We start from the raw sequence: 15,768 nt of genomic DNA, 5'->3' as shown, positions 1-15,768 counted from the left end.
GCTTTTGTTTAACTCTCTGTAAACAACTGAAAAACATCTCATTATGATCACATGTGCTCTCCATCTGCCTCTCTGCTTTTTCTTTTCATGCAATGAAGGTTTTACTTGAGTATTAATCATCAATGTTTATACAGAGGTGAAAGAAAGCTCCTACCAGCAGTGCACATGTTTGAATGAGCAGCTGAGAAAGATTTCAGGGGCAGGCCATCCTGGACTTCCCTCTGAATTTTGTCATTTTAATCGACTATAAAAGAAATCAGTGAGTGAATTCAGCCCGGGTTGTGATGAGTGTGTTGTCGAGTGTGCGGAGGTGTCAGTCCTCCGTGTGCAGACTCACTGTTGTCGCTGTTCTCGTCTTTGTTCCCACTGATGGTTCCATCGGGCTGCATCTGCAGGTAGAAACCCTGCTCACTGAAGAGACGCGTCACGATGCCCTTCAGCTGCGGCTCTGCAACACACAAACATGCAGAGGCATAAGATTAACAGCAAACACAGTCAGGCTGTTCAGGAGCATTAACAGAGTCTGTGTCGTCATCTGCAGCACTTTGACTTAATGTACAGCTCATCATCCACTCTGCTCTTCTTCACCTTCATCACACCTCATGCTGTCGTGCACACTCTCGCACACAGTCCTGTTTGTGTAGTTTGGACAAATAGGAACCTCCAGTGTTTAAAAATGAAGCCAATGCCAAAAACACTGCAGTTCCTGGAGTGACCACTAGAGGCTGTCTGCACAAGCAGCAGACGTCCCATACACACCTGTGTTAAAATGTCCATGTTAACAGCAGAAACAAACATGTTTACACATCCCATCCCTTCAGGTATCTTCCCAGCTGACCCCTAAAGGATGCATGAGACCACCCCCGGGGTCTAGTCCAACCAGCTGGGTCCCAGGCACCCAGTATGTGGTGAGCTGGATCAGGTTTTTTGTGCCAGGTGCCCGTAGAAGAGCAGCTGCCCCTGTCCACCCCAGCTCTCCTGAACACATCTGCATTAGACATACGATGTTGAGGACCAAGGATCGAAGACTCTGACTTTTGTCTGCATGCTCAGACACTGGGAATGCCACCCTGTCTTTCCCAGAAAACCCATCGTCCTGTGCATGCAGCTGATCTCAGTCCAGCAGTCAGCCAATCAATGGATTACACTGCCAAGATAAGTGAACTGCTGCAACTGTTCCAGGTTTTCCCCATTTGTGGGTAATGGCTCTCAATGTGGTTCTATGGAGTCCCAAAGCAGTAGAAATGTTTGTAACCCTTTCCAGACTGATAAATGTCGATGACTTTGTTCGCATCTGTTCTTGAATTTCTCCAGATGTCACCATGATGTGTTGGAGATCTTTTGGTCTACTTCACTCTGTCAGATAGGTTCTATCTAAGGGATGTCTGAATTCAACAGGTCAGGCAGTAATCAGGCCTGAGTATCATGGGCGTAGCACAAGGGGGAAAGGGGTACTGATTACCCAGGCCCATGGTAGGGAGGAGTCCTTGAGATTTCTGCAATGAAAAGTGTGTTTTTATTTATTTTTTCTTAGTAATTAGTGTCATCATTGAATCAAAAGTGACTAAATGAATCTGTCAGCAGACTGAAATTTGCATCAAATGCCCCTGCTCTTTTCTTAAAAATGTCCAAATGTTGTAGTCCAGATTTACAAAATAATACAAGTAAATTGAATTTAACCATAGTAAAAAATGTATCTCAAAAATGGTGAAATTATTGATCAAAAATACATTCAACTGCTTAGATATTTGTAAGAACAGTGCAACATTTGTTGCTTGGCTAGCCGGTTAACGGAGGCCCTGTGTAATATTCTTTGCAGGGGCCCAAAATCCCTAGCTATGCCCCTGCTGGGTGTGAACAGTGAAACTGAACTCCAGAAAAATGTGTTTCATTACAGTTAATCTATGATTTAAGAAGGGGCAATGACTTGAAACCAGATAGGTTTTGATGGCTTTATTCCCATAATAAATGGAATCATCATTTAAAACATACTTTTATATTTCCTCTGGTTGTCCAATATTAAAATTAGTTTGATGATCTGAAACATTTCAGTGTGATAAATATGAAAAAATAAGGCAGAAATCTGGTACTTTTTTACAGCCCTGTAAATTTTCAAGGATAGAGTCCGTGTCAATCCATCATTCCAGTTTTCGTAAGAGTGAGATCTCTCTCTCTTCATCACTGATAACATTCACACAATCTCACACATGAAGTTCTGACCCCCCAGCCTCACATCCATCATCAGACACTTGTCACTGCCCTCCATTGAACAGCCCGAGACCACGGTGCCGCTGATGGCTGAACTGTCCGCGTTGAAAAAACTGGAGGTGTGAACGGGACGAGGCTGAAGACATGAAGTGATGACAATGTGGGCCGGGAGGACTCATCTCAGGCAGAAATAGACCGAATACAGAGAGGCTAATGTGGAGCAGGCTGCTGTGCCACTTTACATCCATGCAGACAGAAAGAGTCTGAACTGCAAACTTTAAGGTTTAGTCTCCAACCTGCTGAGTCACTGTCAGAAATCTTTTGGTGTAGCTGGGCTAAGACTTCTCTTCTGTTTCCACTTGTTGTGCAAAGCTTGGCGAAACACCTTCAGACTCTCTTAGGAGAAGATAAACAGGAAGTGTATTTTTTTTTTTCTAAAACTTCAAGTACCTGTTGGTTCTGTTCAAGTTGCTAATAACCAGAGCGGAAAAAAGTATTATTGTACTATTGTACTCAAAAAAGTACAGTCACTGTGGTTGAAATTAACTTAAGTAAAAGTAAAAGCACTGGTGTATTAATATACTCCAGGGAAAGTAAAAGTGTTAAATAACCAGGTTGTTCAGGTAGAGTCACACCGCTATAATAAAGTCAAATACACAGCAAAATTGGCAGTGTGAATTATTTGGGGTGTGAATCTCTCCTTCTCAAGATGATTCGATTTGAATCTCAATTCACTGACTACGATTCAATTCACTGACGATTCATTAAAATACAGAACGATTTGAACATCTGATTATGGAATCATGATAACTTTTTGCTTTAACAAAATTAGCAAAAAAAAGGGGGAAACCAGATAATTTCATAACAATCTAAGTTTATTTAATCTTATTTATAAAACAGACTAAATGCCAGGCCTCCTGTGCTAACATTCTGAAATTATGTTTCAGAAAGTTTTCATCACACGCAGGTGTCTTACTTCGACGTTAAAGTAGGAGGTAAATATTCAAATGAGTGTTTACTGGTACATGTTTGTCCTTCTGTACTTGTAACTTCCTTAGCATTATTAATCCCAATAACAGTACAAACTAAATATCAAATTTTCCCAAGAAGCACAAATTAAAACAAATTTAAAGTCACAAGTAGATTTGGATAGACAGAGCTCTGTGTCTGCTAGTAAAGGAGAACAAGGGGTTAAAATCATATTGAAAACAGTCAAACTAAAACAGCTTTCTATACATTTTTTCCTTTCATAATTCCTCTTAATGTGAGTATTCAGTCTAAAACATGGTTATTTCTTCTCTCTCTGTTCTTGATTATTTCTATTCTTGAATAAATTCACAGGAGAACAGCTGATGTCCAGCTCGGTGAAGTCCTCTGTTTAATTTCATATCGGTGAGCTCTGGTGTATTGATTATGTCATCAAACCAATCACTCCCAACAACACATTAGGGTTGTAAACCCAGTGAATAAAGCGGCTGTTGTTACGGTGATAACTGAAGAGTTTTAAACTCAGAAAAGTGTTTATGTTCAGGTCTGGGTCTGTTTGTGCTGCATTTAGCGTTAGCATCTTAGCTAAACTTTAGCTCCCCACCTCAACAGGTGAGATTATGAGCTGCCGTAGTTCTTAATCGCATTAGCGTACGGATGGGCAGACATTTCGAGAGTCATCCTTACTTCATATTAAGTCCACATGACTTTTTTCCTGAGGTGCAGAACTGAAAGACGTTAAGGCGACGACCGGTGAAACACATCCAGCTACCTAGTGAGCACCTACAGCGAACGGAACTCTCGTTTAAACTTAAAAGGTCACCGCAGGTCACACGAGATTACAGACACTGAGCCAGAACATGGCAGAACAGGATATGAAAACAAGCATATAACATTAAGACCGGTCCATAGACTGGTTCATGACGCAGTTTTTCCGATTCAGGGCTCCGTGGACCGATGCACTCAGACCACTGACGTCAAGATCGGTTAACCGATCCATATCGGATTATTCTTAAACCCCTATTAATTCTACTTAAACAGAGTTAAAACAAAACTTACTTACACCACATATAGTTAAGCTACACTTTTGAAAGTTTTAGAGATTTTACAGCCTGACAGAGCTGCAGGAACTCGAGAAAATCTGTGTGGAGTTGGGTCATTTCTGGAAGAACTGAGCAGAGAATCAACCTCATCACAAGGCAGCACCTAAAGTCATAAGCAGGGAGTTAACTCAGTGGATAACCTCACTCATGGCATAAGTTTAAGTTTATAAGATTAATCACATATTAGAATAAATCACAATTTACAAATTGCAGAAGTTGCAAAATGTATTTAACTTAAAATGTGTCAAAATACCACTTTAATAAATTCTTCTGTTGCAGCAGCAGAGATTTTCTGCACATTATGCAAACATTAAAGTGTTAATTATTTTTAGAATGGTTTACAAAAATCCTCCTTTGTTTGTTTTAAATCAAGATTGACATGAAAATGATAAGAATAAGCATAAGCAGAATACGCATTCATTTAATTTCAAGAATTTGGGGCCACATTTGGCCCTGGGCCACAGTTTGGACACCCCTGAGCTAAAGAATTGTTTTATTTGATATCAGAATGGTTAAATCATTCTTCTTGTTGACAGGCTGAAACTCAAGGCTCAGATTTAAAGGATGAGCCGTGTTGTCATCAACTCATGTGACGAGGTGTTTTCAGACTCACAGCTCCTCCTAACACTGTGTCACACTCTGGTGAATATAACCCCAGAAAAAAACTTCCTGTTAGTGCAGAAACATCACACATCATCAAAATATGTACGTCAGCAGAGAACAGTGGCTCTTACATGTAAGTCCTCTGCACACAGTCCCCCTCCATGCAGGGGAGCCCAGTGTATTATGTCCTCTATAGCTCTGAAACCAAAATAACAGAGCTACAGAGCCAGAACTCATTCACCAGCACAGTCTTAGCAATGAAAGGAAGAAAAAACAGCATGAAGAGAGTAATGAGAGGAGAAACAGCTTCCTTTCACACTGATGGCTTTTGCACGTCATCAGAAGAAACTGACAACAGTTTGGGTGTAAACAAATAACAGCTTCCCCTCCTCTTCACCAAACAAGACCAACAACCTCTCATGTCAGACCCCTCCTGGCATCCCACACAAAATGGAGGGCGAGACTTCAGGACCATGAGCAGAGTCCATGACTTTTAAAACTCACCAACACAAATCAGCAGAACTTTCAGACACAGCTGAAAATGATCAGACTGGGACGGCGGTCATCGACAGTGCTCTGAATAGTATTTCCCCTTCCTGATTTCTTATTTTTACCTTCACCAAGGAGGTTAGGTGATCAGGTGGGTTTGTTCGTTTGTTAGTTTTTTTAGCAACATAACTCAAAAAGTTGTGGACGGATTCTGATGAAATTTTCAGAAAAATGTCAGAAATGGCATAAGGAAGAACTCATTAGATTTTAGGAGTGATCTGGATCACCGTCTGTATCCAGGAAGTTTTTTAAAGAATTCTGTAGTATTAGGAGACACGGCTAATGGCGCAGGTCTGCGCTGTTACCACATTACACCAGGAGGTGGCGGACATGAGTATCTTCAATCCCAGCAGCATTTTGGGTGTGTTTCTATTCAAAGTTTTGGAGTTTATCGAGTTTGAAAGACGCACGCCCGGTCAAGGAGACGAGTCGGAGCGTAACAGAGAGAAAGACAGCGAATTGTAGCGAGAATACTCACAGTGCTGGGAGGAATAGAGGAATATTCACCTCTGCCATGAATTTCAGTTGTCCGGTAAGACCATGGGTGAGACTGTCACTACATCTATTGGCACCAGCAGGCAATGCTTCCACCATGACAGTGCACCTGTAGCGAAGCCAACGCTTTGCCTCACCGTGTTTCCACCCCACCGGGGAGGGAGTAATTGGCCAATGTCGTGGTGGGGGGCACATGGGGACAGATCCAGGAAGTTTTTAAAGGATTCTTCACTATTGGGAGATAGGGCTAATGGCGGAGGTCTGCGCTCTCTGAGAGCTTTTCTAGTTTCTACTAAATTTGTCACACGGGAATGTTTCGGATCGCCAAACAAATTTTCATATCAGACAAAGATAACCTGGGTAAATACAAAAGTCACTTACATCTATCAGTCTGAAAGGGTTACAAATACATTTCTAAAGCTTTGGGACTCCAGCAAACCGCAGTGAGAGCCATTACCCACAAATGGAGAAAACTGTGAACAGTGGTGAACCTTCTCAGGGGTGGCCGGTCTACCAAGATGACTCCAAGAGCACATGAACTCATCCAGGAGGTCCTAGAAGACCCCCTAACTTCTAAAGACCTGCAGGCCTCACTGACTCAGTTAAGGTCAGAGTTCATGATTCAACAATCAGAAAGAGGCTGGGAAACAACGGCATCATGGGAGAGAGGACTAAACTCATTTCACAAGACTTCTGGGAAAATAATCTGTGATCTGACCAGTCAAAAGTTTTGGAGGGTGTACGTCAGCTAAACGAAGACATCATTCGATCAAGAAGAACAGCAGACCAACAGTCAAACATGGTGGTGGTAGTGTGATGGTCTGGGGCTGCTTTGCTGCTTCAGGACCTGGACCACTTAACCATAAATTCTGCTCCCAGAATATCCTAAAGGAGAATGTCCGGTCATCAGTTCATGAGCTCAAGATCAAGCACTCTTGGGTTATGGAGCAGGACAATGATCCCAAACAAACCAGCAAGTCCACCTCTGAATGGACTAAAGACTAAATGCAGGTTCTGGAGTGGTCTAGGCAAAGTCTGGACTTAAATCTGATTCAGATGCTGTGACCTTAAACAGGCTGTTCATGCTGGAAAACCCTCCAATGTGGCTGAATTAAAACTATTCTGTAAAGAAGAGTGGGACAACATTCCTCCACAGGAATGAATGATAAATGCCGAGGATGGAATGACCCACTGTTAGGTTTAGGGGTCAGAGGCTTTTTCAGGGCCAGGTGGGTTTGGATGGCTGTATTTAAAACGTAAGTATTGCCCACTACTACTTCCTGCAGCATTTGTGTTGGAGACGACACATGGAGGAAATTTCTTGCAGTGAGTCTGTTTTGTAAATACACTCAGGATGTAATAGTGCGGTTAAAATATCTATTCTTGGAAATTCTGAATTGATCCAGAACCATATGGATTAATATATGCAATTCTGACCTGAACTTATTTTTTCTCTTCTTATTAGTAAATTATGAGCTTTTCAACAGGCTATTTTTTTTAATTTGGTGGCCATTCTGATTGGCCAAAACAGCCCACAGATGGGTGGGCCTCCTGGCATGTCTTACATCCCCCATGGCCAGTCTGTTAGTTAAAGTTAACACTAGTGGATGCTTACTGTTGCTGACAAAAGGCCCCAGATTTGAAGCATTGAGGTCTTTTTGTGGATCTGAGTTTTCTTTGGTTTTATCGTCATCACCATTCCTAAATGATTCAAGTCAGTGGAAGATTTCTGTTTCCAGATAACTCTTTTTCCTGCACTCAGAGAGCTCCAAACAGCATCACTGATGTAAACATCAAAGCAGACAAAGTGCTGAGGATGAGGTGACTCAGCAGCTGCAGAGATTTCTCCAAAAACTCAGAAACTCCTCTCTGAGAAGGTACAGAAGTCAGTGGATGTAAACGGTGGTGAGCTGATCAGGCAGAAGTGCTGCGTAACACTTCCTTTAACAAGCTGTTTGTGGTGTTGCCAAGAAAACATGAAGTGCTTTACAGTAGCGGGGAGGCGGCTAACGAGAGACGCAGCTCATAAATGTGTAAATGGAGGAACTCGTCCAGCAACTCCCCTCCTGAGGAGTCCAACATCTCCTCATGATGAAGGAGGAGTCGGACATCGGAGCTGAAGCCACACCCACCCAAAAGAAATACAATCCTTGGAAAGTGAAAAGAAATTCTGGTCAGAGCTTAGCTGCCTGGCTTTGTGACTGAGCAGAGACAGAAATTAGGATAAAATGTACTGTTTTCTGGTACAAATCTCTCTGTTAAGATCCTTCTGATTACCCATAGGCCACTGTGGCTGATAGATTTGGTAAATTTACCACACAATGAACTAGACCACAGCATGTAGCTGAATGTTAACTTTCAATGAAGGGAGATGAACTCTTCTGTGATTTTATATCATTGCAGAGGTAGGGGAACGGGGTGATTTCCCAAAGGCACCGGTGATCATGGGCTCCTATTCGCCCTGCACAAATTAAACCAAACCAGGAAAGATGTGAACAACTTTCTGACAGTCTAAATAAACTCAGTCACACATAGATCTCAGTGTTTTCACATGTTCACAGCAACCTTAGTCCAACATTTCTGGTGTGTTAAGACACCAAAGTTTGGACAGGGACAGGAGCTAGCTTCAATTTGAAACCCAGTTTTCTTTCTTTAATTTTTCGTTATTCATTCACAATTACAAAACCAACTGGTACCAAATAAAGAGCCATTTGGGCTGGGTCAGACAGTCAAGATCTTTAAAGTAGACAGATTTCCTGTCACAGTTAGTAAACGAGAATCTGCTGTGCAGAGCCAAACTGAACTGTTTCATGGAAACAGACCATACATGAGCGGAGTTGTCCAGGCTTTAGACGATGGATTTTAATTCCCACCTGCTGCGGCTCTTCTGAAAGCTTTTAAAGCTTCTTGTTTCCTGAATGTGCCACTACTTCTGACCAACTTTAGCTGGTTTTAGATATATTGGGGCTTTTTACGCCTTTGTTCATTGAGGAGGACAGCGAGACAGAAAACCGGCATGAGAGAGTCGAGGAGAGACATGCTGGAAAGGAGCCACAAGCCGGACTTGAACCAGGGCCACACAGGTACAGTGCTTAACAAATTTATTAGACCACCACCCAAAGTAAGGTTTATGCCACAGCTGCCCTAAGTGAATAGCATTGGTAATTACCAAAATCATTTTTTTATGTTTCTGCAATGGTTAATACACCAATATGTAGAAGCTCTTTAACCCAAATTATATTTTTAATGCTAAAACATTATTATTATTGTTATCCATGAATTTTCATAGTTACTGATTTACAAAAAAACCTGAAAAAATAGTAAAGCACATTAATATTTCTTGATCAATAGTCAAATTATACTTATTTACTTGCATTCCTGAACAGAAAAATAACTTTTAGTGGTTGAATGTTATGCTTGATTAATTTCTGACTTCTCAGAGAAGCCCAGTGAGCTGGCTCAAATTTGGGTATAAAAAGGTGAATTCAGTTTAAAATCCCTCATTCCTGTTCAAAATGGTAAAACGTGGAGAGCTCACTGAAAATGAAAGAGTCTGTATTAAAGCACTTCATGATGCTGGATGGTCTCTTAGACAAATATGATAGGTGGTCTAATAAATTTGTTAAGCACTGTACATGGGGCGTGGGTTAACCACTAGGCCATCTGTTTCCCCAAATGTCGGAATTTTGATAGCGTTTCTTCATGCAGAAATCACTTCCTGCTCCCTATCTGAGTTCTCCGCTGTGACATGACCAAGCAGCAACCTCTGGTCCTGACGCCAATGCAGAAGTGCCAAAAACTCCAATAATGCTGGCTGCAGGAACACCAGAGGTCATGTACACAACGCGTTAAAAAGCCACTTTTTACACTAGAAATAAACTGGTTTCCAGCCTGCTTGTCTTCATTTGCTCTCACTTTGTGGGGTGGGGTGGGGGATGTTTTTTTAACCACAATTGTTTCGATTATATTTAGGAAAAACCTCACCATGCACTGATTGGTGCGTCTCATTTGATTGACAGATAGCTTGACAGGCAGATGCTTCCACCAGAGGACTAGCTTTAGTGCTAGCTTAGCTGACAGGAAGTCGAGCTCAGTGGGCGGGCTCTTGTCTGCCGTTAGGTTGATCCAAAGTTGGGTTGAGACTGGCTTTTTAAATACAGATTAAACAACTTCAAAAAAGGAGGAAAGAAAACTGGCACTCAAATGGAAGCTAGCTCCTTTGGTTCACATTTAAGAGCTGTTTCACAGGATAGTTTTTTCCTGAAAGACATATCATGACCTGGTCTCCCTGGTTTATTTTCTTAATAGTATATCAGTGTTAAAAGCATGAGGGAGAAAAGCTGTTAAAGCGGCTCAGCTAGCCTCAGTATGAGACAATTCTCGTCTGTTGTCTCCCTTCATCTGGACAGATAATGCCAAAGAGGTCTGCAGGACAAATCCGTGATATCAATCACCTCCACGCCAGATAATACAAATAAACTGTGGGGAAGAAAATCACTTTTTTCCATCCTGACAGCTGTTCTTCACTTCCTGACCCCCATCTGGAACCAGCTGGCTGTGACTTGGCAGACTGAATCACAGGCAACATCATCAGACGGCGAGATTCGAGCTGCAACATACAGCTGGGCTTTAGAAGCCAAGAGTTACCTCCTGATCTTTAGGGAGTCAAACATCTCTGAAGAGTCAAGCTGATCTTGATCTCTGAGGAGACAAATATCTCATCACCTCAGAGAGTCAAACTCCTCATGAGCTTTCAGGAGTCCAGAGCCTTTTCCTAAACTCTACACGAAGTCAAATGCTCGTCCTGATCTCTGAGGAGTCAAACGTCTCATCAGGAGGCACGCAGATCCACTCCTATTCTGCAGGACGGTCCAGGCGCATTTCTCTTATTTTATCAGCGCGGTCTCTGGAGGGGAAAACCGCTCTGAGTTTACCACAGGAGAAGCCTGAAACACTCTGCCTGTTTCTTTTTTACCTGCATTAAAAATGTAAGAGCTCTGATGAAAATTATGTAATGTTTTAGACAACTGCTGGCTGCATTTCAGCAGCTGATACTGAAGAAGCTGCACTTACTGCTCCAAGTGAACTACATACAGTGAATATTAATCACCCAATAACAGCAGCGAATGTGTTTAGTTCTGCAGGATTCTGAAATAAATGAAGCTTTGGACACGTAAAAATGCTGACCTCAGTCAGAGAGGATCAGAAATGTCTGAACCTCGATTCAGCCCAATTACTGAAGGAGTTGATGGCACACGGGCAGCGTGTACACGCTGAAATGTGTTCAATTTTTAATACGTTACACAACCAAAGAAACAAAACCATGCATCCCTTTCTGCTGCTCTTTTCAATCAGCGAACAAGGGCTGACTCTACTATAAAAGACCGAACTGGATCCAAGTTTTTATTTACAGATGAACCTTTTAGACTGGCAGAGTCACAGGATTTTATTTTCTTACGATCACGAAAACAAGACAGCAGAGATCACATGACTTCTGAGCTGCATGCTTTTCTTTACATTCCAGTGTGTGCTTTGTCCTTCCATCAAAACAGCTCTTGCTTTAATTTAAGTGAGGAGCAGAAGGAGCTACAGCATGTACGTTTAAACAGAAAGAGGTAAGAAGAGACGGAAAGGCAGCCTTTGGTTGAAATGATTTAAACGACCTCAGGAATCACGTTGGTTTTGAGATGCTGGACCTCCACCATTCAAAAGGTTTAATTTCTCACACAGTTACGACTGCTTCTCTTAGGGAATCATGACAATTTAATTAAATAATCTAAGTTTACACACAGATGCAGTGTGAAACTGTGTCTGAGTTATTTTTAACTGTTTTGTCTCTCCTGGACTTTCTGTTTCAAAAAGCTTGTAAAACATCAACCCTGTGGTGGACTGCCAAGCTCCAAACACCCTTTTTTCAAGATAACCTGGGCTTTAATAATATGTGTGCTCCAGTAATGTCACCAGACTTTTTCAAAAGTTATGGGACTATAAAGACAAAAGAAAAAAAATAGAACAGAAATCAAAACTCTTGTGCAAACGGTTTTGCACTAACTTGTTCTCCTATCTCTGTCAGACCAAAAAGGTGAAAAAAAAAAATTCTTTGACAAAAGTCTTCTGAATATTCACATTTTTAGGAAAAAAAAAAGTTCTTGCACTTCTTTGTCTTGGCTTCTATTTGTGCCATTATGTGAGGGACACGTCACAGCCTCTCTGTGTCTCTTTCTCTCTACTATGAGCCATTTAGGCCTCCAGGATTTACATGCAAAGTTTGACAAAGTGTGACGTGACGATGGAACAGCCTAAATCACAGCCCAGTCACAATGCATTGTGGGATACAAAAACCAATATGGCAAATAGTATTAGCTGCTAAGCAGCAGAAACAATATAAATATTAATCAAAAATGGAAAAAAAGACATTTTATATCAGCGTTATTGGCGTGGGTTTCATCTTTAAGTGTCCCTGAAAGTCACACAAGTTCCAGACCTGGTAGAAAAGCCTCTGTATGAACAGTGGGCTTTCAGAAGAAAAACAAGTGGCTACAATCTAAGGTGCAAAAGTTTTCCAACTTTTTGTAACCTGTCTCTCAAGATTCTGTAGTTAATCTTGATTAATCTCAGCCTTTGTTGCATTTTAGAATTCCACTAACCTGACACGCCAGATGGATTTGTTACACACATCTATCTGGTAAACCTCTTGTAGACGATGTTTGGGAAAGGGCAGAGCCTTTGAAAAAAACCTTGGAGGGTGATTGGATGGACATTCTGTCTGTTACATCTTTACATCTCAGAGCAACAAGACACGTGACGTAGCCCCTACCGAGGAGTAAACTCCATCGAGAACTGCATAACAAGAACCATGGCAACTGTAGATATGTCAGTACGCGACTTTTGTCAGTTTTGAAAAGAAAATAACTCACTGCTGTTCTTTGTTCTTCTTTTAATGAAGAAATGTCATCAAGTTCTGATAAAACTGGCCCTTTAGCAGCATCCACGCTAATGCCTTCCGCCATAATCGCACCGGCCTCTTGTTGCTGCTTGCTTACGCCACGACTCCGAAATGCACAAAAGTACTGCCCCTCGTCACTGACTGGTCTTGTCACTTTCTAACCGGGCCCAAACGGTTCAGATGGGAGCTTTGTAAGATGAATTCACCAGTGAGAAACAAGGAAACGGGCATATCCATCTGCTTTGCAAGGTTAGAATTCCACTATTTTGAATTTAGAACTGTCCCTGTGTCCATCAGATTTTCCTACTGTCTTGAGCCGAGAGTATTTGGCTTCTTGTTTGGACACAGACCTGCTTTCATAGGCAGAGTGAGGATTTTAACTTGAAATACACAGAAAAAGGAGCTTGTAATGGATATGAAAGGAAATATGGGACTGTAAAAAGGTAAATGTTTGATAACAGAAGGTTCAGATGACTCTGACTGCTGTAGTGGACTTATTCTACATCACTGTGACTGCAGGGAGACGCTGACATGGCTTCATCAAAGTGTGATGAAAGATACAATAAAGCATGAGATTATTCCTAAAAAAAAAAAGTGCACTAATTGTGGATCTTGATTAATCGCGATTAACTCGATTTATCCTGACAGCCCTTGTTTAAATGCATAGAGCTCCCCTTGCTCCATCCCCATGCTGTACAGTTATCTTAAAAGCTAGGCAGACCGGAGGAGTTGAGTTCTTCCGTGAACCCACCTGGTTTCCGTCGTACAGGTTTTTTCTTCCCGCTGCAGAAGCGGACTTTGCTGAAGACGCTGAATATGTGTCTCTCACACAAAGACCGCGGGTCTTTACTCGGACTGGAGCGTCTCTTGTTGGTAGCGACCTTGTCGCTGTTGGACTCCCGGGCCTGACGCTTCTGTCGGATCAGGGAGCTGGCGATGGCCGCCGCCATCTCCCTGTGAGGTGGGCGGAGCCACCAGGATGAAAATATCTGTGTCTCAGAATAAAGATGCTAACTTATTTAGTCCAAACAGTGGGCATGTCTGTTCTAGTCTAACAAGTGTCTAGAAGGTTCCTTGCTTCTGTTCGCTCCATGACTCACAAACTCTCAAGATCCGCTTCGATACCATGCAATGCCATGACCTCAAACTTACACATCCACCTGAAGAATCCTGAAATGCCCCAAAATGTGAGAAACTGATCCAGGACTCTCTGTAGAACACATTTTCTCTAAAGGTTTTCAGACTCAGACTAGAGGAAAATCAGATAAAAACAAAATTCAGCTTCTATAAAAGTTTCCATCCTGCAGTTTTCATTCGTCCGTAAAAAATCAAACTTTTTATGTCATAGACTGAAAACTTTTGAGTCTCTTCCAGGCATTTCCTCCAGCTCATCCAGTCAGTGAAAATGAGGGGGATTCATCCAGAATTGTCTGTCTTGAGTAGGTTGTCATGATGATCAAATGGTCGTGACTGGGTCCGAAGTTTGAGCTGACACAGCTGTGGATAAAAACAGAAATGATCACTGTAGAAATCCTTTTTCTTCTGAGCAACGACCACACATCAGACGCTGTTTCCAGATGTTGCAGCTCAAGTTCAAAATCTTCATCTTGTTTTAAAGATGACAAAGAGCAAGCAATGCATGCTGGGTAAGGATCAGTTCCCCTTTCCGATGCTCCACATGTCTGCGGGAGCTGCAGGGTTTTCTCGATAAATGCACAAACATGAACTGTAGCGTCAGAATCAAAGAGCGAGCGCCGCTGCAGCTTCTTCTCCTCTCTCAGGATGTTTGCTCTGCGTCGACCATCTTCAGCATCAGCACGTCGACAACTTTTAGAGAAATGCAAGGAACGGAAACCCAGAAAGAGTGGGAGAGAGCGAACAGTGAAGACGGACAGAAGAAGTTGAAAATAATCCCAGAGAGAGAGAATCCCGTGGAGGAGAGAGAGAGAGACGAGATTACACGGCGACTCTGTTCTGCTCTGTTTTACTCTACTGCTCCCTCCTCCTCCTCCTCCTCGCAGCAAAGAGAGCGAGAGAGAGAGAGAGAAAAGAGAGCAGCCGTCAGCGAGAGAGCGAGCAGCAGTCAGACAGAGGAGAGAGAGTGATGGAGAGACAGCGATGGAGGTGTAGAAGAAGCTCCTAAAAATATTCTGCCTGATGTTTCATGTAGCTCCCACATCAGACCACTCTACCTCCACTTCATCACACTGGTACACACAACGACACACACACTGTACAACAGCGCTACACACTGACACACACCGCCTCAAATGCTGCACAACACGGACACACATGTACATCACTGCAGAAGGATTGTTTGTTTGTTTATCACAGTTGGTTCTATCCTGGACCAGGTCCATGCCAATCTGGGTCTGGAGGGGATAATTCTATAACCTTAGTGCCTTAGTGAGACTAAAGGCCTAAGCACGACTATAGCCCAATCTGAGGTAGGACAACAGATTAAGAAAGCAATTATAGCCCAATCTGAGGTAGGACAACAGATTAAGAAAGCAATTATAGCCCAATCTGCTGCAGGACTGCCCTTATAAGCATGATTATTGCCCAATCAGAAATAGGACTTCATATTCTAAGCAGGATAATAGTCCGGTCAAAGGTAGGACCACATGTTATGGCCCTGTCCAGATTAGGATTACTGAATCTAAGCACAATTACAGTCCAATCTGATGTCATACTACATGCTCTAGGCTAGAGTACAGCCTTATAAGCATGACTTTTTCACAATCAAAGGTAGGACTTAATGTTATACACTGGAATATAGCCCAGTCTGACATCAGTCTATATGTTGCATGCGTATTTAAAGCCTCAGCAGTCGTTGGTTTTCAGGACATTCATCTCAGAAATCTGCCCCACGAACTC

The 15,768-nt window shown here is 42.2% G+C and overlaps 1 protein-coding gene across 1 annotated transcript in view; it reads right to left on the bottom strand.

Moving 5' to 3' along the window:
* LOC121523520 (fibroblast growth factor 12-like) overlaps positions 1 to 13,841 on the bottom strand; it is a 30,918-nt gene extending 17,077 nt beyond the window's left edge. The window contains exons 1-2 of the mRNA XM_041808442.1: positions 13,643 to 13,841; positions 338 to 448 (exon numbers count right to left, since the gene is read on the bottom strand). Of these exons, the coding sequence (XP_041664376.1) occupies positions 338 to 448; positions 13,643 to 13,841 (310 nt within the window). The remainder of the gene's footprint in view (positions 1 to 337; positions 449 to 13,642) is intronic.
* Positions 13,842 to 15,768: the final 1,927 nt, after the last annotated feature.

Source organism: Cheilinus undulatus, linkage group 2 (assembly GCF_018320785.1).
Source record: "Cheilinus undulatus linkage group 2, ASM1832078v1, whole genome shotgun sequence".
In the NCBI taxonomy this organism is placed as follows: domain Eukaryota; kingdom Metazoa; phylum Chordata; class Actinopteri; order Labriformes; family Labridae; genus Cheilinus; species Cheilinus undulatus.
This window is presented reverse-complemented; position numbering and strand designations above follow the sequence as displayed.